The sequence below is a fragment of the Rutidosis leptorrhynchoides genome, chromosome 6, assembly GCF_046630445.1.
Source record: "Rutidosis leptorrhynchoides isolate AG116_Rl617_1_P2 chromosome 6, CSIRO_AGI_Rlap_v1, whole genome shotgun sequence".
In the NCBI taxonomy this organism is placed as follows: Eukaryota; Viridiplantae; Streptophyta; class Magnoliopsida; order Asterales; family Asteraceae; genus Rutidosis; species Rutidosis leptorrhynchoides.
In genome coordinates this window covers 428,803,946-428,830,639 of record NC_092338.1, presented here as the reverse complement: position 1 = coordinate 428,830,639, position 26,694 = coordinate 428,803,946, and the positions used below count along the sequence as shown (strand labels likewise).

The 26,694-nt window shown below is 34.8% G+C and overlaps 5 protein-coding genes across 6 annotated transcripts in view; all 5 read left to right on the top strand.

Moving 5' to 3' along the window:
* Positions 1-26,694, top strand: part of LOC139851522 (uncharacterized) — a 158,268-nt gene that overhangs the window by 36,269 nt on the left and 95,305 nt on the right. Inside the window, exons 1-2 of one of the 2 annotated variants that reach the window (XM_071840602.1) lie at positions 25,309-25,472; positions 25,955-26,055. The gene's annotated coding sequence lies outside the window, so the exon portion shown is untranslated. Of the gene's footprint in view, positions 1-25,308; positions 25,473-25,954; positions 26,056-26,694 lie in introns of those variants that run through there. The other variant, XM_071840603.1, reaches the window with a different exon arrangement.
* Positions 130-2,668, top strand: LOC139853146 (uncharacterized). Its single transcript, XM_071842522.1, has 2 exons — positions 130-897; positions 1,129-2,668. The coding sequence occupies exons 1-2, from the start codon at positions 831-833 to the stop codon at positions 2,646-2,648; spliced, it is 1,587 nt and encodes a 528-aa protein (XP_071698623.1). The 5' UTR covers positions 130-830; the 3' UTR covers positions 2,649-2,668.
* LOC139855225 (uncharacterized) lies at positions 2,801-3,730 on the top strand. Its single transcript, XM_071844464.1, has one exon. The coding sequence runs from the start codon at positions 2,801-2,803 to the stop codon at positions 3,728-3,730; it is 930 nt and encodes a 309-aa protein (XP_071700565.1).
* Positions 7,035-22,461, top strand: LOC139855223 (probable disease resistance protein At4g27220). The gene is made up of 7 exons (XM_071844462.1): positions 7,035-7,501; positions 11,564-14,205; positions 19,127-19,675; positions 19,981-20,532; positions 21,225-21,956; positions 22,040-22,350; positions 22,434-22,461. The coding sequence occupies exons 2-7, from the start codon at positions 12,058-12,060 to the stop codon at positions 22,459-22,461; spliced, it is 4,320 nt and encodes a 1,439-aa protein (XP_071700563.1). The 5' UTR covers positions 7,035-7,501; positions 11,564-12,057.
* LOC139855224 (uncharacterized) lies at positions 11,572-12,000 on the top strand. Its single transcript, XM_071844463.1, has one exon. It carries the CDS (start codon positions 11,572-11,574, stop codon positions 11,998-12,000), a length of 429 nt encoding a protein of 142 aa, XP_071700564.1.

The window sequence follows — 26,694 nt, the reverse complement described above, 5'->3', positions numbered from 1 at the left end:
TATTATTATTATTATTATTATTATTATAAATATAAATACTCAACTTTGAACGAACTTTATTATTATTATTTACTTTTAATATAATTATTATAATTATTATAATTACTATATTATTAATATTCAAATACGGATTCTTTTTATGAAATTAATTACGTTACATATGTATGCGAAAATACATGTCTCTATATATTTGTAAAAACAACGACAAGTTTCTTAGTCAAACGGGTCATTAAAATAAATGTCTTTAGCATTTACATTCACTTAATACCTAAAACATGTCATTAAATTGTTTCGTTTAAACAAACCCGTGATTTCACGGGTCATTTCACTAGTATTTTATATTTCCTAAATCTATGATTTACAACTTAGATTTTTGATAAATAAATCAAAATTATGTAATAAAAAACATATACTCGATATACTCGATGCATAAAAAGTTTAAATGTTTAGTGGGTGATGTAAAACCATGTAATAAATATTGACAAAATTGCATGGATGGTCCATTAACTTTGTATCTAAAAGCAAGCTACACCTTTAACTAAAAAACGAGCATGGATGGCCCTAAACTTTGTATACTAAGCACGAATGGCCCTAGCTCCCTAACCCCGTTAGTTTATGATCGACTCAGCTGGTCATGTGAATCCCATGTGAGGGTATTTTTGTCCCAACACTAATGTTTATTCAGGTATTTGGATCGATTTAATAGAAAACGGTTTGTATTCTACCCTAAAACACTGTTACATTGAGTCGTTCATATACCCTAATTTTTATACGACTCTTCTTTTATGCAAGTTCATAATATCAAACAAAACAGGCGATCAACAACATAAATGGGTATTGATACCTTTTTTGCTATCAGACAGGATTATGGGATTGAAAAACTAATGGAATTATATGGTAAGTTGGTTTTTTTTTCATGCTACGAATACAGTATATACTAGTATCATATTGTGCAGCTGATTAGACAGTATCATATAATTACTGTGTTTTGAAATAACTTGTTTTTGTTATTATATTGTTGCAGCTGATACAGTATATACTAGTATCATATTGTGCAGCTGATTAGACAGTATCATATATTGTTACTTTGTTTCGAAATAACTTGTTTTTGTTATTATATTGTTGCAGCTGATTGTCCATCAAAATTTACTGTGAAGCTGCATTATGGTGGTTTATTTACTAAACCACCAAACATTGAGTATTTGAATGGTAAGGTTTGTTTATTCGATGGTGTTGATAGTGTTGATTTTGGTGTGGAAAGTCTTGTTGAAGAGTTAGAGTGGTTAGGATATCACAGGTCTAGTAGGTATAAATTTCACTTTCAATTGCCTGAATCTGATATGGATAATGGTTTACATAGTTTTGCCAATGATGATGATGTAAAACTATTAACTAGTTATGTTGGTACTCATAAGGAGATTAGCATGTTTGTTGAATATGAAGATGTTGTTGATGACTCAAGTCAGGTCAGTTGTTTGGACCAATTTTATTCACAGTTTCCTAGTGTTATACATGATTCTAAAAGCCTGCTAAAAAACACCCATGATAAAGTTGTCTGTGATATAGAAGTTAGCAGTGATGATGAGGTGTACATAGTTGATGAAGATAATAAGTTTGAAGATGAGGATGAAGATATGAGTGACTTTAACTTCTCTATAGATAAGGATGTTGATTTCATGGGTAATGCTAGTCAAGCTGTTACTGAATATGAGCCACCAAACAATTCCCTTACTATTGTAGAAGATTTGGATAATGATGATTTTGATAGTGATTATGAGGGTGTAGATGCTGATAAAAAAATTAGGAAGAAAAAGATCAATGAAGCAAAAATGGTTTTGAAAGATAATGAAGAAGTTGGTAACACTTATTTTTATGTTGGACAAGAGTTTGGTTCTAGAGAGGAAGTCAAAGAATTAGTGAGAATGCATGCAGTTGAAACTAGAAGGCAACTTGTTTTTATTAAAAATGAGAAACTAAGATTACAGGTTGGATGTCAAGGTGAATGTGATGAAGAAAAGGTACTTGAGAAGGCTAAACGGGTTGTTGAAAAGGGCAAGAAGGTGAAAGATAAGGGTAAGAAACCAGTACATGGTGAAGCTAAAAAGAAGACATGGAGGAAAGTAAATGTTGTGTGTGATTGGAATCTGTATGTTTCTAAAACTCCCAATATGGAGACATGGATAGTTAAAACATTTAAACCAATTCATGTGTGCCATCAGTCTAGGAACATTAAACATTGTACTTATGAATTTCTTGCATCTAAATTGGTTAACCAGATTCCAACAAATCCTAAAATCCCAACTGCTGCAATCAAATCACAGTATGAGCAAGAGTTTCATATGGATATTTCAAAATATAAGGCTTATAGGGCTCTACAAGCTGCTAAAAAGGTTGTGGAGGGTGATTATGCAAAACAGTATGATTATTTAAGAGATTATTTGGAAGAACTTAGTAGAAGTAATCCTGGTACTACTGTGAGATTGTTAACTGAGCCATGTGATGATGATGTTGAGAAGAGGAGATTTTTCAGATGTTATGTGTGCCTGGGACCATTGAAAGAAGGCTTTAGAACTTTATCCAGAGATTTGCTAGGGTTAGATGGGGCATTCATGAAAGAACCAGCAACTGGACAAATTTTATTTTATTGAATTTTATTGAATTTTTTTTATTTTTTTGTATTAAGTAAATTTAAATTTACCATAACTTAATTAATTTTTTTTTATAGGGACTTATCCATGCTGTTGAGAGGATATTCCCTTGTGCAGAGCACAGATTTTGTTTGAGACATTTACATGAAAATATGAAAACCAGGAATTTTAGGGGATTAGCTTACAAGCAACATCTTTGGAAGTGTGCTACTGCTACTACAGTAGCACACTTTGAAAAATTTATGGCTGATCTGAAAGCATTTGATGCTAAGGCTCACAAGTATTTGTCTGATATTCCTCCAAGACAATGGTCCAGAAGTCATTTTTCAGGTAGGGCAGTTTCTGATGTGTTATTGAGCAACATGTGTGAAGTTTTTAACAGGTGGATAGTAGATGGGAGGGACAAGCCTATTATAACTTGTTTGGAGTTCATCAGGACTTACTTAATGAAGAGAATTGACAGTACTCAAAAAAACATTATGAAGTCAGATGGTGTGTTAACTCCAAAAGCAACCAAGGTGTTTGAGCTGATTAAAAAAGAAGCCAGCAAGTATAGTGTAATCTATAATGGTAGTAGGATGTTTCAAGTGACTGGACCAAACAATGAGCAATTGGTTGTTGACATGGGTCAGGAGTCATGTGCTTGTAGAAAATGGGAAGTAACAGGTATGCCATGTAAACATTTCATAGCTTGTATATGGAATATGAGAGCTAATGACCCAAAAGTTCCTAGACCAGAGTTGTGGGTAAACCAAGTTCATCACAGAAAAAGATGGTTTGACACTTACCAACATGCTATTATTCCATTGAATGGAAGGGATATGTGGCCAAAGTCAAATGTGACAATACCAATCCTCCCACCTAAAAAGATTGCTACTGCAGGTAGGCCAAAGAAGAGTAGAAGAAAGGGATTGCTTGAGAATGATAATATTGTTGAAGGTGGTAAGTTGTCAAAGAAGGGTCAGGTTATCAAATGTGGAATATGTAAGGGTGCAGGCCATAACAGGAGGGGTTGCCCAACACGGGGTGGTGCAGAAGCTGGTCAAAGTAGTGGTACCAAGAGGAAATCCATGGAAATTTGACCTAATGTCACATTTTTTTTTTTCATTGTTTGATGTATTTGTCTTTCAAGACTTTTTATCAAGTTTAATCATTTGGTTAATCATTTGGTTGTAAAACTGTTACTTTTTGAGAATTTTGGTGTATGCAAGACTTAGTATGAATTCTGGTTTAGTTGTTGCTATTTATTGTCATTTGTTGACTGTTTTATAGGTTTTTTTTTTTTTTTTTTTTTTTTTTAAGCTGCCATTTGTGGACTTAAATGTAATCCAGTCGTAAACTATCTGCTACTACTGCTGGACATTGATTAAAAATATGCAGGTCAACTTTCTTCATAAAAAATATCCAGGTCAACTTTAGTCAACAAACTGTCAAAACTGTCAAAACTGTCAATTTTTTCATAAAAATTGTAGGTCAGCTGTTGTAAAAAAGAACTGTCAAATTTAGTCAACAAAAGAACTGTCAAAATGTAGGTCAGCTGTTGTAAAATAATGTATGTCAGCTGTTGTTAAAAAGAACTGTCAAAATGTAGGTCAAATTTAGTCAACAAAAGTGTCAATTTTGATACAATGATCATCACATATAGATAGTTTAAGCCTGCATTACATTTTAGTCCACAAAACTGTCAGTTTATGAAATAGTCGAATTTAGTCAACAAAAGTGTCATATTTTGATACAAAGATCATCACATATAGATAGTTTAAGCCTGCATTCCATTTTAGTCCACAAATGGCAGTTTATGAGATAGTTTAAGGCTGCATTCATATTTAGTCCACAACTGGCAGTTAAAAAAAATTGACCTGCATTTTTTTATTACTCAAAAAATGGTCATATGTATACATTCTGTAAACAAGAAAAGTCTTGCATGATCAATGATATAACCATAATACAATTGAGATACAAAAACAGTGTTTCATTGACAAACCACAATTGGAATAACATAAATGAATTACAAGACTCAAAATAAAGCTAGAATTCCACATTCTCTAGCTAATTAGCATAAACATACATTGCAAAAAAAATCCAACTAAACAATAACAACATCTTCAACTTAAAACTCTGATTCTCTGCATCTTTAGCCTTTTGATCACTAGCGGCTTTTGCATTCAATAAACCACGAATAATATTAGCAACACGTTCTTCCATGGGAGGATCATACCAGCGAAAAAAACCGCATGATGAATCCTAACAACATAGCAATAACATATATTACGATTAAAAACAACTCAATTGTAATGCAATTCTAGAAATTAATATCAATTACCTTAATAGGGCATGTAAAAAAACGTCGACCTGGATTAAGAGCCGTCCCAGATGTACGAAATGCCGCGCTACACCCACACCAACACATGACCATTGTTGATTTGAATTAGAAATTCAACGGAATACTAGAACACAATTAGGGTTTCAGTTTTGGGGACGACGTTGGTGAGACAGAGGGGTTATATAACCTAAAAAAAAATACACGTGCATCTCATGTGATCCAAATACCTGAATAAACATTAGTGTTGGGACAAAAATACCCTCACATGAGAGTCACATGACCAGCTGAGTCAGTCATAAACTAACGGGGTTAGGGACCTAGGGCCATTCGTGCTTAGTATACAAAGTTTAGGGTCATCCATGCTCGTTTTTTAGTTAAAGGTGTAGCTTGCTTTTAGATACAAAGTTAATGGACCATCCATGCAATTTTGTCAATAAATATTACCTCTATTATTACTATATATATTAGCTCTGTTTTCACAATGTTAGTTATCTAATTGTTCTCGGACTATTTTATGGGTAGATGTTGCTATATCTTTTTACATGTTTGTTGTTTTAAACTCAATTATCCTGTTCTTGACGAAAATCTGAGATTTAAAAAAACAATGCATGCTAATCCAACTATGTACATACATAATTTTTCGGCTAGAAGGAATTTGTAGACGTTATATTATTATAAAAATATTTTTATAGTTGATATTATATAAATGAAGTGTTCATTTACGTTTGCGAGCTTGTTTGTGTTAGGATTTAGGACCCAAACAAGAAAAGTGATTGATCATAATCACTAACCCACGAACGATAAACGAATAATAAAAGTAAAACGATAAATAAACGACACAGGATTTAATGTGGTTATATCTCAACTCCAAAACACGGAGAAGAGTTTAGTCCACTGGCGCAAATTAGAGATTTTTCACTATTAATTTCGTGCACACATTATATGGGTTACATAGGGTGTTTATATAGGCAAGTCTAAACAAGGAAACTACTTAACGAGCAAGAAAACACAATTCTAGAAATTTCTCCCGTCAGAACAATTCTCGCGACCGCGAGGAAATTCTGGTGGTCGCGAGTTTTGTTTTCTCAGCACAGATGTGATTTTTGCGACCATAACTCTAAACTCGCGGTCACTAATATCACAGATTCAACAAACCTTGTTTAATTCGAACTTCGCACTCCAAAAATCTCCCACTCAAAGGAGACATTAAACAACCTTCTCCAACCCGTCACTATGTTAAAACAAACCCACAATAACTCTAGATTTGCCGATTACCAACTCCTTTTGATACCGCCGGATGAGACAACTGAATCACGCCTCACTTCACTTGTTAGCCTACGAGCAAGTGAAGTCTTTCGACACCAAAAACACCGCTGAGTGATAAACCAATCTCATAGTTACTAGCTTGGGCCATCTCGATTTCTATCACCACCATCTTCTAACACGAAGATCATCTTCTTACACCAGAAGACCAATTGAAGTATGCGACTCTTCAATTATAGGATTCTTCATGAGACTACACCGCCTCACCGATCACCCTAGACATGTCCAATCCCGACCACACATGTCAATGATCACCCTCGTACAGGATTTCACCGTCTATCTATGATTTTCCTTCCCAGCAATCAGAAAATTCAACAGACGCCCTCGTAGACTCTTCATCAAGGCTCCAGTGAGAACGCAGTCACAACCTCGAAATCTACTAGCTTTTCAACTTTTCACTTTCTCGCTGGTTTACTGACCTCCTCATAGCTATGAATTTCACAAACCCATCTTCTCATCCCAAGCACGCTCCCACTGTACAAGTAAGAAATAAAACCGCGTCTACTCGAGAAGAAACTTGGTTCGTACCACCAGTCAGTCGCAAATTTCTTTGCCATCGGAGAGTAAGGCAAGTATTCGAAGCCCTAGTGTTACCCGAAATCATCACACTAATCTTGAGAACATTGGATAACAACGCCGCATAATCATCTCCACCACTCTACTAGTTGACAAACTCCCACTAGCTCGATAACTTCCGTCGGTTACCAAACTCATACCGAGTTCCCGACACCCTCAACGATTCATTCAAAGAATAGTGAATTTAACAACGAATCACAGACTGTTGTGAAAGTGCTGAAGCTAAGAGAAGTGGACTTATAAGAACTGAGGAGGAATTTGAATTATTTATTTAAGAGCAATGAGTGGAGACTATTGGAGTTACCAACCATACCTAACAAAACTTTTTGTTCATATTTGTATGAAGATTATTGGAGTATATACAGCTTCGATGGTTGGGAGTAGTATGCAAGATGATGACTGTAAAGTATTACCTTGAGCATCTTGGATACTTTAATTGGATTATGTGTGAAGAACTTTTCATTGCCGTCAATGAGTAACATGGTAATCAAATCATGCCCAAGACTAATGGTTTTCACCAAGGTGTTTGTGGCTGCCCCGGAACTAAAAGTAATAGAGACAAATGAAGGCTTTATTGATGTAGGGGAACATGACATCAATCAACTCCTTTATAATTGCCAATAAACATGAGGTACTTAATGAAGTTGATTTTTTTTTTTTTTTTTTTTTTTTCTCCATTTTATGTTTTCTTGAATTTTGTAAGTATATATATTACCACCATCTCCTAATCTATAAACCAACATAACCTAATATATTAACACTCAGTTACGTCAAAACCCGGTTGAACATACACCTCAACAAATCACTAACTATCGGTAACATTCACACGCTATCTTTTTATCCAAGTAGTATCCAACATTGGTTTTTGTATAGTTGAAGAGATTTAACATGCAATCCTTCCTTGTAACATCAAATCTTTGACTCTTTTTATAACTTATAGATCTTTGACTCTTTGTAAACTTGAATTGGATGTAAATCTTCTAATAATATTTAGTCATATGTAATATTTTGTAACCGTCTTCTGTTAAAGATTTTTCTTGAGAAAAGGAACAAGCATTGATTCCAACTTTTATTAATGATTGAAGGAAGAACATAAGTGAAAGAGTGAAGAGGATGCACAACATTGATTCTTTAAAAAAAAAAAAAAAAAAAAAGAAAAGTAAAGCATTGATACTTTAATTATCAATGAAGAGGAAGAATAGCAATTTTCCCTGTCTTTAAATTTCAACCACAAACTCACACCAATTTTTATCTTCTTCTTAAGAACAACATTGGTTCTGAATTATTATCTGGTTGTGCAGTTCAAAATTTTCAATATTTCTCTTACTCGACCCCCAACACAGGTAATGCTATATATTTTATTTATAATTTATAATATTTCCTGAATATATAATTTACAACTTAGATTTTTGATAAATGCATCAATAAAAATTCTGTAATAAAAAACATGTACTCAATGCACAAAAACTTGTAATGGTTAGTGGTCACTTTTCACCTCTATTATTATAATACTGTAACCAATCGGGGGGAAGCAAATGTTTTTTTTTTCGTTTTTGAAAAAACTTTGTTCACGAACATTATAGATTGGATGAAAATATGAATATTTAATAAAGACACTTTGTGATAAATGTTTTTATTTTGCGGGAAAACGCTCGAAGAAGTAATATATAACAATTATCGTGTTTTTAGAGCGTATCACAAAGCGTCTTTATTAAATGTTCATAATTTCATCCAATCTATAATGTTCGTGAACAAAGTTTTTTCAAAAAACGAAAAAAAAAAAAATTGCTTCCTCCCGCTTCCCCCCGATTGGTTACTTCCCCCTTGATCCTACCACTATATATATATATATATATATATATATATATATATATATATATATATATATATATATATATATATATATATATATATATATATATATATATTAAATTATATATTATGCCTGGCAATCCCACCCTATATCATTAAAGATGGGTTTGTTTGGGTCTTATTTTTGACCTATTGGGTTGCTTCTGGTGGGAAAAGAAATTTTGCACGGGTCTATTGGGTCGTCAAGTTCTTATCTTTATTTAAGAAGCATCAAGCAGGTCAGACATGTTTGAAATGAGTTTAAAACACACACACACACACACACATATATATATATATATATATATATATATATATATATATATATATATATATATATATATATATATGTATATATATATATATATATATATATATATATATATATATATATATATATATATATATATAGTCATCATCAAGAGGGAAGCACTTTTTTAGGGGGAAGTAATTTTTTTTTTTTTTTTAAATTCTTTTTTTCAAACATTAAGATCACATGAAAATATAAACATTTAAAAAAGACACTTTGTGACGAATGTTATTATTTTGGCGGAAAATCGCTCAAAGAAATAAATGATAACATTCATCATGAGTAATGTTTTAATCAGAGTTTATTTGCATCGTTTTATTTTCATCTTGTGTGAAGTGTTTTTTTTCGAAATTTAGCCCGATTTAGAGTTTAGGGTAAACCCAAAACCCAAAACCCTAAACTCTAAACTGTTCGTGCTAAAAATTCAATCTAAACCCTAATTTCTAAACTCAAAACCCTAATTTCTAAACCTAAAACACTAATTTCTAAACCCTAATAGCTAAACCCTAATTTTTAACCCCTTAATTTTTAAACCCTAATTTCCAAACCCCGATTTCTAACCCTTTAAAAAATTTTAGAAGCAAATCATTCATTGCAATGAATGTTATCATTTATTTCTTCGAGCGTTTTTCCTCCAAAATAATAACATTTATCACAAAATGTCTTTTTTAAATATTCATACTTAATGTGATGTTAATGCTTGAAAAAATAAATTTAAAAAGAAAAAAAAAATTACTTCCCCCTAAAAAATTGCTTCCCAAAAAAGTTCGATATTCTTAATGTGTAATTCATTCTCATTACGTTTAATCTTGTAATTACAATGGTGACTATTGAAATGTTTGATATAGTGCGTGAATGTATTAATCATTAGTTAAACTGACCAGAAATTTGATTGACAAACAGAGTCAGTTGATCGACTTACAGTCACTGTCGACCAGGTCAGTGTAAGTTGATCATCAATTGACTTGACCAGGCAGCCGACCGACTGAAAGTCAGTCGACCGACTGTCACTGCAGACATTATATATACGGGTTTCGTGTTTCATTGATATTTTACACACTCTCACATACCCTAATCATTCCCAAATGGTCTGCTATCGTCTCCTACCTCCAGCCCACATAATAACACATTCTAGATTCCGTTCTAATCTAGATTTAGGTCTAGGTTCGACTAATTCGGTCATGTGAACAACCCGTTATTCAATTAAGTCTAGATATATTGGTTTCCGCCTTTAGATCGAGTAGACTGATTCTAAGATCCGTTCATAGCGTCTACAAAAAACGGAAATTGACATCTTGAAAATATAGAAACCATATCAGACAATGACCACGGCTAAACTTTAATCCTTACAGGAATATATGAGTGAGCCCTCACAAAACTTGACAACCACCTGGTTATCAACCCACAAGACAACAAACAAATATGTGTTGAACACGAAGAACGAAAGTAAAAACATAAAAACACGAGAATTTAACGAGATTATATGTAATATTAATTCAATCCTTGGCCAACAAAGAGTATTCTTTTATTAATTTTCATAGGTACAATTTAGGCTACATATGAAGGAATTTATAGTGCTATACTAGTTAAAATCGCAACACAACGAGTAGTCCTAGTCAAAATCCAATTTTAGCCCATCAAACCATTCATACGGGAGACCTTTTTCCCTATACCGGAAATAGTTTTGACCAAATCTCCTTAAGTGAGTTCAATATTCCCTATATGGGAGCCACCTCCCTATGAGGGAAACTTTCTCCTTATATGGGAGACTCTTCAGCAATTGAGTTCTCTCCTTTTTGATCAAACTCCTCACACTCCAAAAATCTCTCACTTGAAGATTTTGAGCAACACCCATCTTCTACCTGTTTCTTCGCACGGTAACAACCCGACCCGCTAATTATACCTCCTTTTGATATCGTTAAATGAGACACCCGAATCACACCGCACTTCACTCGTTAACCAACGAGCAAGTGAAGTCTTTCGACACCAAAAATACTATACCTCTGAGCTATAATTTGATCTTTAGGTTACTAGCTTGGGACTAAGAACCTTTTTGGATACGCCACTTATCTCCTTAGTTTAGGAGATAATGGGTCGTTTGAGCCAGACCCGACATAATCGCCCCCATTGCCCAAGCAATCCATCCATACACGATATCATCCACCCGATTTAACTTTCTAACAAATAATAAACCCATAGATAGAACAAACACATGGACATTACCGATTAAAACCTTGCACGAGTAGCAATCACACATTTAATTGTCCACTTTACCGCATTTGCTTTCACCATTGGAACACTGACCATATACGTGCGCACGAATTTTGACACACCTGATTTTTCACCCCCAGTCAACACACATTGTAGGGATGTATCATTAACCGTGACTCCTAGAATAACCTATTGTTCATCTTCATCAGTTGATCACATTAGTGGAATTGAGTATTGTTGTTGTATTATGGTTATATATGTCACTATCCATTTCTGTCTTTTAGTGAATACTTCTACTCTATTGTTTGTATTAAATTACAGATAGGAAAATGGATCTTTTAGCCCCAGTTGTCACACCTGTCGTTGAATCTATAATGATAGTCATTAAGCGACACGTGGGTTACCTGGTTTCCTCTAGAAACATTGTTAATGAAATGGTTACAAAAATGGTGGAATTGAATGCGATGGCAAGTGATCTGAAGAGGAAGAAGGAGATGAATGTTGCAAAAGATCTTCTGATACCTCATTATGTACCAGTTTGGTTGGAAGAATTCGTAAGGGTATCCAAAGAAGTAAGAAATATTTCAACCGTTAGAATTGGATGCTTCAACATGAAGGCGAGGTACAAAGCAGGTAAACGAGCATCTGATATCCTCATGGATATCGACATTCTCAAGAAAAGAAAATCTGAAATCGAATGGAGTGATGAACCAAGGCTTCTTAGTAGGGTTCACTCTACAAGGCCTTCCACCTCTTAACCAGCGGTTGCTAGTGATATTGATACCCAAAAAGTAATCAAGTCCAGTAGAGATTTGATGTTCGATAAAGCATTAAAAGCACTTGAACCAAACAATGAGTGCCAAATGATGGCTTTATGTGGGATGGGTGGTGTGGGGAAGAGCATGATGATGGAACAACTAAAAAAGGTTGCGGAGGATAGGAATATGTTTGATTTGGTTGTAAAGGTGGTTATTGGGAAAAGTAAAAACAAAATGATGATACAAGACGCTGTAGCAGAGAACACCGGTCGATCTCTTACTGAAAATGATGAACATAATAGGGCTGAGCGTCTTCATAAAAGGTTTGAAGGGATATCAGAAGATGGTAAAAAGAAGATATTGGTTATATTAGATGATGTTTGGGAAGAGATGGATCTTAAAGATATCGGGTTAACAAATCCTTTGCCAAAAGGTTTCAAGTTGTTACTCACATCACGTGATGAAAGAGTTTGCACTCAAATGGGTGTTAAACCTTGTTGTATTTTCAAGATTGTTGTGTTAGAAGAACCAGAAGCGAAAAAACTGTTTTGGGAAATTGCAGGAATCGTTTCTGACGGTGATCACGACCTCATTAAAATCGGAGAAGATGTTTTAAGGAAATGTGGTGGTTTGCCCATAGCTATAAAAACCATAGCTTCTACTCTTAGAGATAATAAAGACAAAGATACCTGGAAAGATGCGCTTGTTCGTTTCCAGAACAATAGCCTTCTTATGCTTGAAAATGTTTTTGAGATTAGGTACGACTATCTCAAAAATGATGATGAGAAAGCAATTTTTCTTCTAACTGGCTTGTTCCCGGATGACCATAATATTCGAATAGAGGACTTGACGAGGTATGGATGGGGGTTGAAGCTGTTTAATAATAATTTGAACAGTGTTTCAACAGCAAGAACACGGGTGAAGGCTTGTGTTAAAAATCTCATACGTTCAAACTTGTTGATTGAAAGTGACAAAACAGGATATGTCAATATTCATGATCTCGTACGTGATTTTGTTTTAAGCAATTTTTCAAAAGTTAAGCAAGCTTCACTTGTTAACAACGATAATATCTCAGATCAACTTAGAAGAGATTCGTACGAAAGAATATTATTAAAGTGTGGTGGTATGGTTGAGTTTCCTGCAGATTTTAATCAGCCAAACCTTACACTTCTGAGCCTAATGGACGGTGAGAAGCTAACCAAGTTTCCAGAAGATTTTTATACAAGAATGCAGAAACTTCAAGTGGTGGCTTACACGGGTATTCATAAACCGTTGCTTCCGCGGCGCTTAACTACCCTGCGAACACTATGTCTTGATTCATGCAAATCGTTGGGCGATATCTCTTTCCTCGGATATCTTATTAATTTGGAAGTACTCAGTTTGGCGTTTTGTGGCATCTCGAATCTACCATCTGCCATAGGGAAGTTAAAAAACCTGAAGTTACTAGATCTGACTGAATGTGCTGCTGACCTTTGTATTGATGATGGCATCTTTCAAAGTTTAAACAAACTTGAAGAGCTCTATATGAGAGCTCGATATTGGTATCCTATAAAGTTTACAGAAGATAGTTGTAAAGGACTCAAGATGGTTTCAAATAAACTCACTGCATTAGAAGTCGAGGAATTCTTCAAAAGTATTCTCGAGCCGAAGAATGTGTCCTTTAAGAAACTTGAAAGGTTTAGGATATCTTTGGGTGCTCAATTGGGGGCGTCCACATCTGAAAATACATTAAAACTTGTTGCAAGCAAGGAAGAGATTTCGGAATGCAAAATTGATGAGCTGTTTGAGAAAACAGAGGAACTTGGATTATGTACAAACGGAATGCATTCTCTAGAAGATATTCTGAAGCATCCTTCTGAATATTCCTTTTGCAATATAAACGTTCTTAAAGTTCATAAATGTGCCGACTTGACATGCATCTTCACAGTTAATGTTGTAAGTAGTCTGACGAAACTTGAGAGACTTACAGTATCAGAGTGTCCTCTTATTGAATCACTGGTAAAAGGTGACAATAGTGGAGCTAATAAAGCGATTAAATTACTCAAGCTAAAGTTTTTAGAACTAAAGAAATTACCTGAGTTTGTAAGATTGTGTGATGTTGACGAAGTAGTCATGGATCTACCACAACTTATGGAATTGAGTCTGGATTCACTTCCAAACATGACTTGTATCTTTTCCAGAATGCAACTACTCTTGAACTCAAAGGTAATTAAATACATTAATAATACTAAAAGTTACACATAATTTGAATTAACAAAAAACTCGTCTTATAGATGTAGTTGGTATATAAATGTTGAAATATAGTAATGTATTTCTAGACTCATCTACATGTAATTAGGAATAAAAAGATTAATCTAGAATTATGTAGTAGTATTAGATATTAACTAGTAGATATTTAATTAGAATAATCTAGATTAGCAATTGCTAGATGATTCTAGCCAACTTAGGAGGCCTATAAATAGGCTAAGATGTTTGCAAAGTTGATGTACAAAAACACAACAAAATTTCAAGAAATAAAAACCATTCATTTCTAAACACTAACACTAAGTCTTCATATTCTATAAAACATCCCCTCACTTACAACAACAATTCAACTAATCAATAAACAATTCTAACTAAAACTAATCAATCACATTCAACTAAATCAAAACACTACAACTAATTATAACAAGTGGTATCAGAGCCGTTTGGGCGTTCGTTCGAGTACACCATGACTACCGTTGGTGCGTACAATATTCCCGTCCCCATCTTTGATGGTGATAACTATGATTTTTGGAGTATCCGAATGAAGACATATTTCCAAGCTCAAAGCTTATGGGATATTGTCGAAGTCGGTTTTACAACTCCAAAAGACGTCGAAACTCTGTCCGCGGAAGAACAGGAAAAATACAACAAAAATGTTGTAAGAAATGCTGCCGCTCTAGGATATATTCAACAAGCCTTATCTTTCCACGAATCATGGGAGCTACGACAGCCAAGGAGGTGTGGAAAATACTTCAAGAAGAATTTCAAGGAAACGTCAAGGTAAGATCTGTCAAACTACTAACTCTAAGACGAGATTTTGAAAATTTAAATATGAAAGAGACCGAGACCGTTAAAGATTACTATTCTAGAATCAAAGAAATAGTAAATCAAATGAGAGCCTATGGAGATAATATAACTGACAAAAGGATCGTAGAAAAGATACTTATTAGTATGACCGAAAAATACGATCATGTCATTACCGCTATTGAAGAGTCAAAAGACATCGAGACTCTGTCAGTAACGGAATTAATTGGCTCTCTTGAAGCATATGAGGCTAGACTGAGTCGGCGTAGTGAAAACTCACTAGAAAGTGCCTTTCAGTCTAAACTCAAAATAAGGTCTCAGAAATCTAATAATGAGGGGAAAAGAAATCTCGACTTAAAGTCGGGAGGAGGAGAAAAACCCAGAACCGGGTTCGATCAGAGAAGAAAAACCTATCCTCCATGTGGTATTTGCAAAAGGACAAACCATTTGGAGAAAGATTGTTTTCACAAAGGAAAGCCACAATGCAATAACTGCAGAAGATTTGGGCATCTAGAAAAAGATTGCCGTTTAAAACAAAATCATCGAGCTAACTTCACGGAAGAAAGCGAAGATATACTGGAGAACAAAAATTAGCTATTCTATGCCTGTCATGTCGCAAATAAACAGAGGGACGATACTTGGTTGATCGACAGTGGGTGCAGCAATCACATGACAGGAGATGAGAAGCTATTTCAGAGTATCAACACCTCCGTAAAGTCCCGTGTCAAGTTAGGGAATGGAGAACTCGTGGATACTAAAGGCAAAGGTACTATTACTGTTCAAACTAATAACGTCACTCGATCTATCAATGATGTTCTTCTAGTACCAAGCCTAGCAAGTAACTTGCTAAGTGTTGGACAAATGATGGAGCACGGCTACTCTTTACTCTTCGAGGATGATTGTTGTGTCATCCGTGACAAGAAAAACAACTACAAATTAATAGCCAAAGTGCCAATGGAGAATCGCAATTTTCCGCTTCGCTGGCAGTATATCAGAGACACGGCCATGAAAGTTCAAGTTGAAGAATCATGGCTATGGCATCGAAGATTTGGCCACTTTAACTTCCACGCACTAAAAATCCACCAACAAAAGAATATGATGAGAGACTTGCCGAACATAGAAGAGATCACTGACACGTGTGAAAGCTGTATCATGGGCAAGCAACATCGAAAACCTTTCCCTAGTGACAAAGCCTGGAGGGCGAAAGGTATATTAGAGTTGGTGCACACTGACGTATGTGGACCAATGAGGACCCCGTCACTTAACCAAAACAGGTACTTTATCCTCTTCATCGATGACTATTCTAGAATGACGTGAAAAATCTGAAGTATTTACGATATTCAAGAAGTTCAAAAACTTCGTAGAAAAGAGTAGTGGCCATTATATTAAAACACTAAGGAGTGATAGAGGAAAAGAATACACCTCTACACAGTTTAATAAATTCTGTGAAGATGAAGGAGTTAAACGTCAACTCACTGCTGGTTACGCTCCTGAGCAAAATGGCGTCTCTGAACGCAAAAATAGAACTGTAGTGGAAATGGCCAAAACAATGATACAAGAAAAAGGCCTTCCAAACAGTTTCTGGGCTGATGCTGTATACACAGCGGTATATATACTAAATCGATGTCCCACGAAAGCCGTCGAAAACAAGACTCCTATTGAGGCATGGAGTGGAAGGAAGCCGTCGGCGAAACATCTACGTGTATTTGGATCTATCTGCTACATCCATGTTCCTAAGGAGAAACGTCACAAGCTCCAAGAAAAATCAGAGAAGGGAATATTCTTGGGCTATAGTACACAATCAAAAGGTTACTGAGTCTACAACTTGAAGACTAATAACATCGTGATTAGCCGAGACGTGGAGTTTGACGAAGACGCTTCTTGGAACTGGGAGAAAGATAAAGTTGAAAAGCAAACATATTTGCCGAGGATATCTATAGAAACTCCAGCTCAACAACCACTACAAACGGAGGATCCTAGTCATGAAAGTACTGGAGAAACGAGCCCTACTACGCCAACTTCTCTGTCGGCAACATTACCATTAACACAAGACGAATCAAGTCCAGAGTCAACACCTGGAAGAGTCAAAAAGTTAGCAGAGGTGTACGAGACTTGCAACTTCACAACTATAGAACCTGAAAGCTATGAAGTTGCATCCAAAGATGAAAAGTGGGTGGCTGCTATGAATGAAGAAATCAGAATGATCGAGAAAAACAACACATGGGAGTTAGTTGATCATCCAGAAAATAAAGAAACCATTGGAGTAAAGTGGGTTTACAAAACAAAGCTCAATCCTGATGGTTCTATACAAAAACATAAAGCAAGGCTAGTAGCTAAAGGCTATTCACAACAGCCTGGAGTCGACTACAACGAAACTTTCGCACCCGTAGCACGATTGGATACTATAAGAGCTCTTGTGGCGCTAGCAGCTCAACGAAGATGGAAGATTCACCAACTAGATGTGAAATCAGCCTTTCTAAATGGGTTTCTAGAAGAAGAAATATACGTAGAGCAACCACAAGGGTTCATCCAGAAGGGAAAAGAAGATCAAGTCCTGAAGCTAAAGAATGCTCTATATGGACTTAAACAAGCACCACGTGCTTGGTATAGCCGATTGACAGCAGGAGGAGTCAAAGTTAGCCCACACTCTATATCAAAACCCAAGGTAACTCTGACACTCTCATTATTTCCTTGTATGTTGATGATCTTATATATACGGGAAACAATGAGAGAATGATACAAGAGTTTAAAGAAGACATGATGAAAACATTCGAGATGAGCGACCTTGGATTGATGCGCTATTTTCTTGGCATCGAAATCAGTCAAGAAAATGAAGGCATCTTCATATGCCAAAAGAAATACACTGAAAATCTCCTGAAAAAATTTAAACTATACGGTTGTAAAACTGTCTCCACGCCACTAGTCGTCAATGAGAAGATGAGAAAAGAAGATGGATCAGAGAAAGCGGACACTTCAAGATTCAGAAGTCTCATTGGAAGTCTACTATATCTAACAGCCACAAGACCAGACATCATGTACGCAACCAGTCTACTATCCAGGTACATGAAAAACCCTACACAAATACATTACGGAGCTTCAAAAAGAATATTAAGATACTTACAAGGTACCATAGACTATGGAATATGGTACAAGCCCACTATAGACTCGAAGCTTCATGGATACACAGATAGTGATTGGGCCGGATCGGTGGATGACATGAGAAGTACTTCTGGATACACATTCACACTTGGATCTGGAGTCTTCTCATGGGCATCAAAGAAACAAGAAACCGTGGCACAATCGTCAGCCGAAGCCGAGTACGTCGCAGCCGCAAACTCAGCTAATCAAGCTAAATGGCTAAGAAGAATACTTGAAGACATGGGCGAAAAACAAGACGAAGCTACTCAAATATTCTGCGACAACAAGTCTGCAATTGCAATGGCAACTCCTGTGTTTCATGGTAGAACAAAACACATTGATATCAAATATCACTTCTTACGAGAAGTCACCGCTAAGAAAGAGATTGAATTAAAATACTGCAAAACTGAAGAGCAAATTGCAGACATACTCACCAAAGCACTTCCAAGACCAAAGTTCGAGTTCCTACGCAACATGCTCGGAGTAACATCGAAATACATTAAAGAGGAGTGTTGAAATATAGTAATGTATTTCTAGACTCATCTACATGTAATTAGGAATAAAAAGATTAATCTAGAATTATGTAGTAGTATTAGATATTAACTAGTAGATATTTAATTAGAATAATCTAGATTAGCAATTGCTAGATGATTCTAGCCAACTTAGGAGGCCTATAAATAGGCTAAGATGTTTGCAAAGTTGATGTACAAAAACACAACAAAATTTCAAGAAATAAAAACCATTCCTTTCTAAACACTAACACTAAGTCTTCATATTCTATAAAACATCCCCTCACTTACAACAACAATTCAACTAATCAATAAACAATCCTAACTAAAACTAATCAATCACATTCAACTAAATCAAAACACTACAACTAATTCTAACAATAAATCTTGTTAGCTATTTATGGATATTACAAGTGTTAATTATTGTGTAGGTTTTGATCCCGAAGTTGGGGAGTTTGAAAATTAATGGAATGGAGAAGTTGAAGGAGATATGGTGTGAAACTGCTACTAGTTTGGAGGAAGTTGACTATATTTCCACGTTGAGAGAGATTAAAGTGAGCCGTTGTAAGAGTATGGTGAATCTTTTTCCAAGGAATCCAATGCGATTACTGACTCATTTAGAAACTCTTGTAGTTAGATATTGTAGTTCCATTGAAGTGTTATTCAACATAGACTTGCAGGGAAGTATTGGTAATGTTAGTGGCAGCAGCAGCAACAGCTTAAGAAGTGTTGAAGTTTCTAATTTAGAGAACTTAAAAGAGGTGTGGAGGATAGAAGGAGGAGATGATAATAATTCTGGTTCTGGTATTATCATCCATGATTTTCAAGGCGTAGAATCATTAAGAATTCAGAACTGTGATAAGTTTAGAAGTATATTCATGCCTACCACCATCTATTTTAATATGGCAGCACTTAACTACATCGATATTATCGCTTGTGGACAAAGGAGTGAATTGCTAACACATGACCAAAAACAAGAGGTATGGCTGTCATATTTTATACAATTACATTAATTTTAGTTTTTCTTACACAGGGGGACGATCCACGTAATATTTGCAAATCAATCCACATTCGGAACCCAACTTGTAATTACTCACAAACCACACGGACACGTGTAATTTTTAAAATTTATTATAAGTCTACAACTGTTCGAAAGATACTATAATTATGAAAATCCGCTTTATACATAGGTTATTTGTGTTAAAGACTTCAATGTCAAAATGAGAAAATGTAAGAATAATGCTCTGTATTAAGTTACTTGTACTGGGTAATTCCTTTTATGCAGATGATTCCTGTAGTTGCAATCCCATCATCTCTCTTACACACTTTTCGTCAGCTTCCTGACATTACACTAATTAGTTATGATGTGGATGTGGTGTTTGACATGAAGAGTCAAAGTCAAAGTAGTAGAGACTTGATAACAACTATGCCCAAGCAACGACCTTGCAAATTAAAATTGTGGAATATGAATAGGATGACTCATGTGTGGAAGTGTAATTGGAATGACTATTTTATTTGTCAAAATCAACATCCAACATCCTTATTCCATAACATCACGACCATAGAGTTGGATAATTGCGAGAGTATCAAGTACTTGTTTGCACCTCTCATGGCGACACTCATATCCAACCTAAAGAAACTCGAAATTTGGGATTGTAAAGGCATGGAAGAAGTAGTTTCAAACAGAGATGATGATAAACATGAAAAGATGACACCATCTACTACAACTTTATTCCGTCATCTTGATTCATTCACTCTTTATAGGCTTCCTATTCTCAAGCATGTTGGTGGTGGCGTAGCTAAGGGTACAACTAATCTCATTCATGATCAGCTCAAGGTAAGTCTTGAGTGTACTTGTATTCTTAACCTTAATGTAGCTATCTCTATATTATTATATAAATTTGTCTTTCAGAACCTTTTATATTTTCAGAACTGTCCATTTGTTACATTTATATTCATGTTCGCCCAACTTAATTTTAAGCTATCGTATTTGTCATTATTAAGTTAGATATATATGATACTAGGTTTTTAGCCCATGTGATGCACGGTCGTTGAAGAATCGATTAAAAGATTATTTATGATAATCACGTTCATTTTATAATTAAGCTCGTGGGATGCTCGTAGTTATGAATTTTAAAGTACGACTGTTGTTATTTTACTTTAGGCTCCAGTGATTAGTTTTATCATTAAAAAATATTTATCACCCTTAACATTCTTCAATCAATATATTGAAAGTTGACCTTAGGATTATAATTTCCTAAATGTTCGATTTACTTCAATGAAGAGGTCTAGAGTTCGATCCTCTTAGTTATTATTGTTTAGAATATCCATATGAACGATTACGTTAATACACAAATATTAATACGGAGTATTAATTTTGTGATGCTGAGAGCTTGCTTGCAAGCAAGCGTGTTATTATTTGAAACGCCCCCAACCTTAATTAATTTCTCTTTTGCTTTTTTTTTGCATTGGTAACAACCATTAGTTATAGTTAAGCTCTATTAATACAATTGGCATTTTAAGTTACAGGTTCCTGAGGTGGGGGTCGTTTACTGGTCCTTATGCCTATACTCTCGAAAGATACATATAAGAAAATGTGATGCTTTGTCAAGTGTGATTCCATCTTATACAACAGGGCAATGGGTAAAGGTTGAAGAGATGGTGATAGGATACTGCAACTCAATGAAGGAGGTATTTTCATCTACAGTAGAGAACGACAATGGGTTTCATAGTACTACTATCTCTGATGAAGGAAGTGGTGCTACCAATACTTCTCGTCCAATACTGAGACATGGAAACATTACTGCTCATAAACTGTCAAACCTAAAGACGTTGCATATCATTAAATGTGACAGTTTGAAATATATATTCACATTTTCTACACTTGAAAGCCTTAAGAAACTCAAAGAGATAAGAATAAAAAGGTGCAAGGCAATGAAAGTGATTGTGAGGGAGGAAGAAGAAGAAGGAGACCAAACTACTACAACACCTAATGATAATAAGGTTGTTGTTGTGTTTCCTCGTCTGGAAGTAATTGAGTTGATCTCTCTGTCAAACCTTGAAGGTTTTTTCACGGGGATAATAGAAGAATTCCAATGGCCATTATTGAATGATGTTTACATTGAACAATGCCCCAAAATGGCAGCTTTCACATGTAGTAAGTCAATAGCTCCGAGGCTCAAGTATGTGGAATATCCAATCTTCGGAAAACTTAGTCCTGAACGTTATAACTTCTATATGACGTCCCCTTCACCTGATCAGGTACATATATATTTATTATGCGTTGTGTAATTATGAAAATGTCCAATCTTTAATAATCGTTTTTATTTATATGTTTTGTGCAGATCACATCCCCGAGTTTAGAGAGTACAACTTCCTGCCCTGCAATTTCAAATGATGAGAAACCTCTCTTTTTAGAGGATATTAAAGAAATAAATGTGGAAAACGGAAGAAGCGAAGTGATTATTGCATTCGACGAGTTGTTACAACTGAAAAATCTCGAAAAGATACATGCAAAGAGGTGTGAACAGGCAAACAAGATTTTTGAAGTAGAATTGGAAGTGACAGATAGTAATTTTAACAACGAATCGCAAACTAGTGTTGTGAAACTTCCAAAACTAAGAGAAGTGGACTTAGAAGAGCTGAGCAATTTGAGGTACTTATGGAAGAACAATAAGTGGAGACAATTAGAGTTACCGAACCTGACAAAACTTTCTATTCACAATTGTAATTGGTTAGACGATGTATTTGTAACTTCAATGGTTAGTAGTTTCATGCAACTCCAAGAGCTACATGTCACACATTGCTATAGATTGACGGAAATTATTAAGGAAGATGATGACTATGAGAGAAAAGAGTTACCTTGCCTAAAGTCCTTAAAACTTGAACATCTTGGAAGTATAAAAGGATTTTGCTTATGGGAGAAGGAGTTTCTGTTGCCATCATTGAGTACATTGGTAATCAAAGAATGTCCAGAACTATCAGTTTTCACCAACGGCATTGTGGATGCTCCAGAACTAAAAGGAATAGAGACAAATGAAGGCTTTATTGATATAGGGGAACAAGACATCAACTCCTTTATAATCACCAATAAACAACAGGTATTTTATTAAGTTTAAAAAAGAATTCATTTATGTTTATTTAGTTTTTATAAGTTCCAACGATGCATGCTCTTTGTAATATTTATCAGTTTTACATATTTTTTATTCATTTTCCTCAGGGACGCCATTTTTGATCCGAGACGATCTAACCGACTCCGAGAAAAACAAGGACGATGGGAAAGGGTAAAAGGAGGAGGTTATTTACATTACCTCGTTTAGTTACTCCACAATCCCATGTTCGTTGGCAAGTGCCCATGATTCCAGGCAGTGGGAAACATGGAGAAAGTTGCTTGATTTACTTCTTACTATAAATGTATCGATGGTGAATCAAAGAGGGAAGAAGCCTCTATTTTACTAGTCATGTTACTTGTAAATTTGGGAGAAGAAATAGCCTCTTATCTGTAGTTAATTGTATACACTTAAGAGAGAGATATAAAAAAACAAAAAAAGTTCACAAATTGTTTTGTTCGTTTGTCTACTATCCATATCGTAAGTGTTCTTATTTTCTTCTTCCCCATAAACATTCACTAGCCCAAATCAATTATTTATATCCTTGCGAAGAGCGTCGTGTCCATCTCTTTTCGTAACGGATCAATTTTGGAAGCCATGAAGATGAATAACGCCAAAAATATTCCAATCAATTTAAACGTGAGAATTAGAAGTTAGGCAAACCAGAATAAAATCCCAAATTCATTACTAATTCGGATTTTGTGTAATTTTAATATTCGTTGTCTCAAACTTATGATCGTAAGCTTGGGTTTCTTTCGGAAAAAGAAATAATTAATGGATGTAGAAACTTATGCCCTATTATTGCACTTCGTAACTTTTTTTTTTTTTTTTTTGTTTTTGCTACACACATGTGGTTATCAATGGTGGCTTATTTTAACATCTGTTTTCTTGAATTGGGAGCTAGGCACAATGTTTGAACATATGGCTCAAGTCAAAATAATTTCCAATTTTTTGGCTTCAAAATTAACTAGAACACATTGTGTGGATTAGTCAAAACTTATACGAATTTGATGTTTACTTATTTCTAATTTCTCGTTGTTTTGCATTTAATGAGTCACAACTTGCAAGAACTGCAGTTGAATGATACGTTTCTTGTCTCACATTTATCACGTATACACATTAGTGCAAGACTGAATCTGTGTGGTAAAGGTATCAGAGTGGACATAATTCGCTAGGAAGGGGTTGGTTTGTATAAGGCTGATTTTTATTAACGGCGGTTAGGAATTACTGACCGGGGTCTAACGTAATGTCGGAACTCACCTACCCAGATCATTTCCTACGACAAACCAACACAGTCATATGTACCGTCCCTCAGAGGAAATCCCACTGCGAATCCATTCGAGCATCGCATGTGGTAAAACTCCCACGGGTGAAGCTCGAATACAATGATTTTATTTAGTTTGTTTGAACAATCAGAACTTGGTAATGTTGCTAAATCTACGTTAATGTCGAGTATGATTCAAGCTAAAATTGGAAAGTCGATGAATGTGAGGATATGAAATCTCGATGCAATTAAGTCTAGAATAAAGTCTCATCAAATGGTCCAATAACACGAAATAAATCCGCCAATACAACTGGGCTTTGCATTACCGTTAAATGGCCCGGTTCTTCTGAATTACTCCCTCCGTCCCAAAAAAGCTGTCCACCTTTCTTTTTTGGTTTGTCCCAAAATTATTGTCACTTTCTCTAAATAACTATTAAACATAATTAAAGTTCCAATTATGTCCTTTTTAATTTTGGAAATTTAACTTTAAATATATCAATTAATTTATTAGTTACTCTTTATAACTACATTCAATAAAGGACAAATTAGACAATTCATTACTATATCTTAAATCTAACAAAAAGTCAAACAAGACTGTTTTTTTTGGGACGGGTGGAGTAGTTAATTAAGGAGTAGATGGTTATGTGTTTTACGATAATTTTAAAATGAATACAACAGTTTTACAATGGAATATATACTACGTAGCTTTTAAGTGCTTCTAAATTAATTATCGAACCTTTGGAATAGTTGACTCGCTAAACGAGTAAAAAATTTCAGGTAAATCACGGAGTATATAATTATACGAAAGAGGGGTAACTTGATGAAGTAAAACTTTTCTATACTTCAGGTTTATATTGTTATCTAAATTCAAAAATTTTACTTTATATCTTTATTCGATAATTTTATTCAAATGAGGAGACTTTTTATAATTTCTAAGCCGTACAATAATCTTGTGATTGATCACTAATCCATATATTCGTTTTATACGTGTGTAATGTTTATGTTTACGATCAAACATATGTTATCAGTGACATGAACAAGAACATACATACATAAATTTTATCTGTTCTTTCAATTTATTTACATGCTTATGCTTATCCTCGTAGCATAAGGCCAGAATGGTCATTTCAAAAACTGGCCCCAAAAGGAACTACTTTACTAGCCCAATTTGAGACTCCGGGCCGTAAGACTCAACAAGTTGAACACCTAAAGCAATAAGGTTAAAAGGGTCATTTAAGATGTCAAACACAAATCCTTCCTCATACGAAACCAGAAACAAAAAAGAATTCCAAATCATCAAAATTTCGTTCACACGAAGTTAGGGTTTCGTCAAATTACCAGAAAAATCAACAAATTGGTATAAAACTGTTAATTTATAACATGAGTCTCACTCAATTCTCGATGGTAAAGCTCTTATTTTTCTACAAATCATTCCAATTTTGATGCTTAGATAGTTTTTTTTAGTGATTTATGTTTGTAGTTTGCACGGTAATGTATGCGTAAGTTTGCAGGGTAATGTGTGTGTGTGTGTGTGTGTGTGTTTGTGTTTGTGTTTAGTTTGCAGGGTAAGGTGTGTGTGTGTGTACCCTGGCAATCGGAAATCATATTATGGTCAAATCATTTTTCGAAAATGGTCAAAATGCTCGGTAGCATATTTGCTTTTAGCCTTCCATTAATGCACAGTTTTTCCGTTTATTTTATTTACACTGTTGTTATTGTTGTCTATTTGCACGTTGATTATTTTAAAGTCTGTTAACATTTAATTATGTTATCTAAACAAACTCTCAGATCCAAATTACAACTTAATAGTTCTCTCGAAGAAGATTAATAGTCATCATATTAATTTCTGATAATAATATGTGGTTGAATTGCAACTAAAATTGCAGGTAGAAGAACTAGCTTGTCTTGTAAAGGACAATCTTTCTTGCAAGCACCTTGTTCTTTCAGTAGAGGATATGCTAGTGGATTTCCTTCAAGATGAAACAAGGTATTGCATCCTTTTAACTACTGACCTAATTCAAGTTCGAAACTTTTGATTGGTAAATGTGTATAAATCAATGAGAATGGGAAGGAGAGATACATGTAATATATGATCTGTTAGATGTTGAGTGGAGAAGGCTTGAATTTGTGCATATATAGCATTACTCATTTTGTTATTTATGATGTAGTTAATCATGTTATTTAGTTGTTTATGCAAGTTGTCTCTTTTTGCTGGTATACAGGGAAATAAGTAGTCCTTTTATTATGCTGTATTGTAGCTTAGACAAGGTGCTGGAGATGGAGCCAATGAATCCCTATAACCGTCTACTATTACACCGCCTAGCTGATATATTTGGGTATCATCCTTTTGGTCCTATTATTATTATTATTATTATATCCTGTATATTGTCTGCTCTACTTTTCACCTTTTGTTATGCAGTTTTCTGAAAGTAACAATCTTTCTTTTTTGTATTCAAGATTTTCTCATCAATCTATCGGTGAAGGAGATGATAGGCGTCTTGTCTTAAAACGTTGTGAAGACACGTCGATGTATATCTAACAAACAATTATATCCCTTGTTTCTATTTGTCTGCTGACAAGTTAGATTAATAACAACTTAATGTATAATTATTAGTACGTGTTTTTG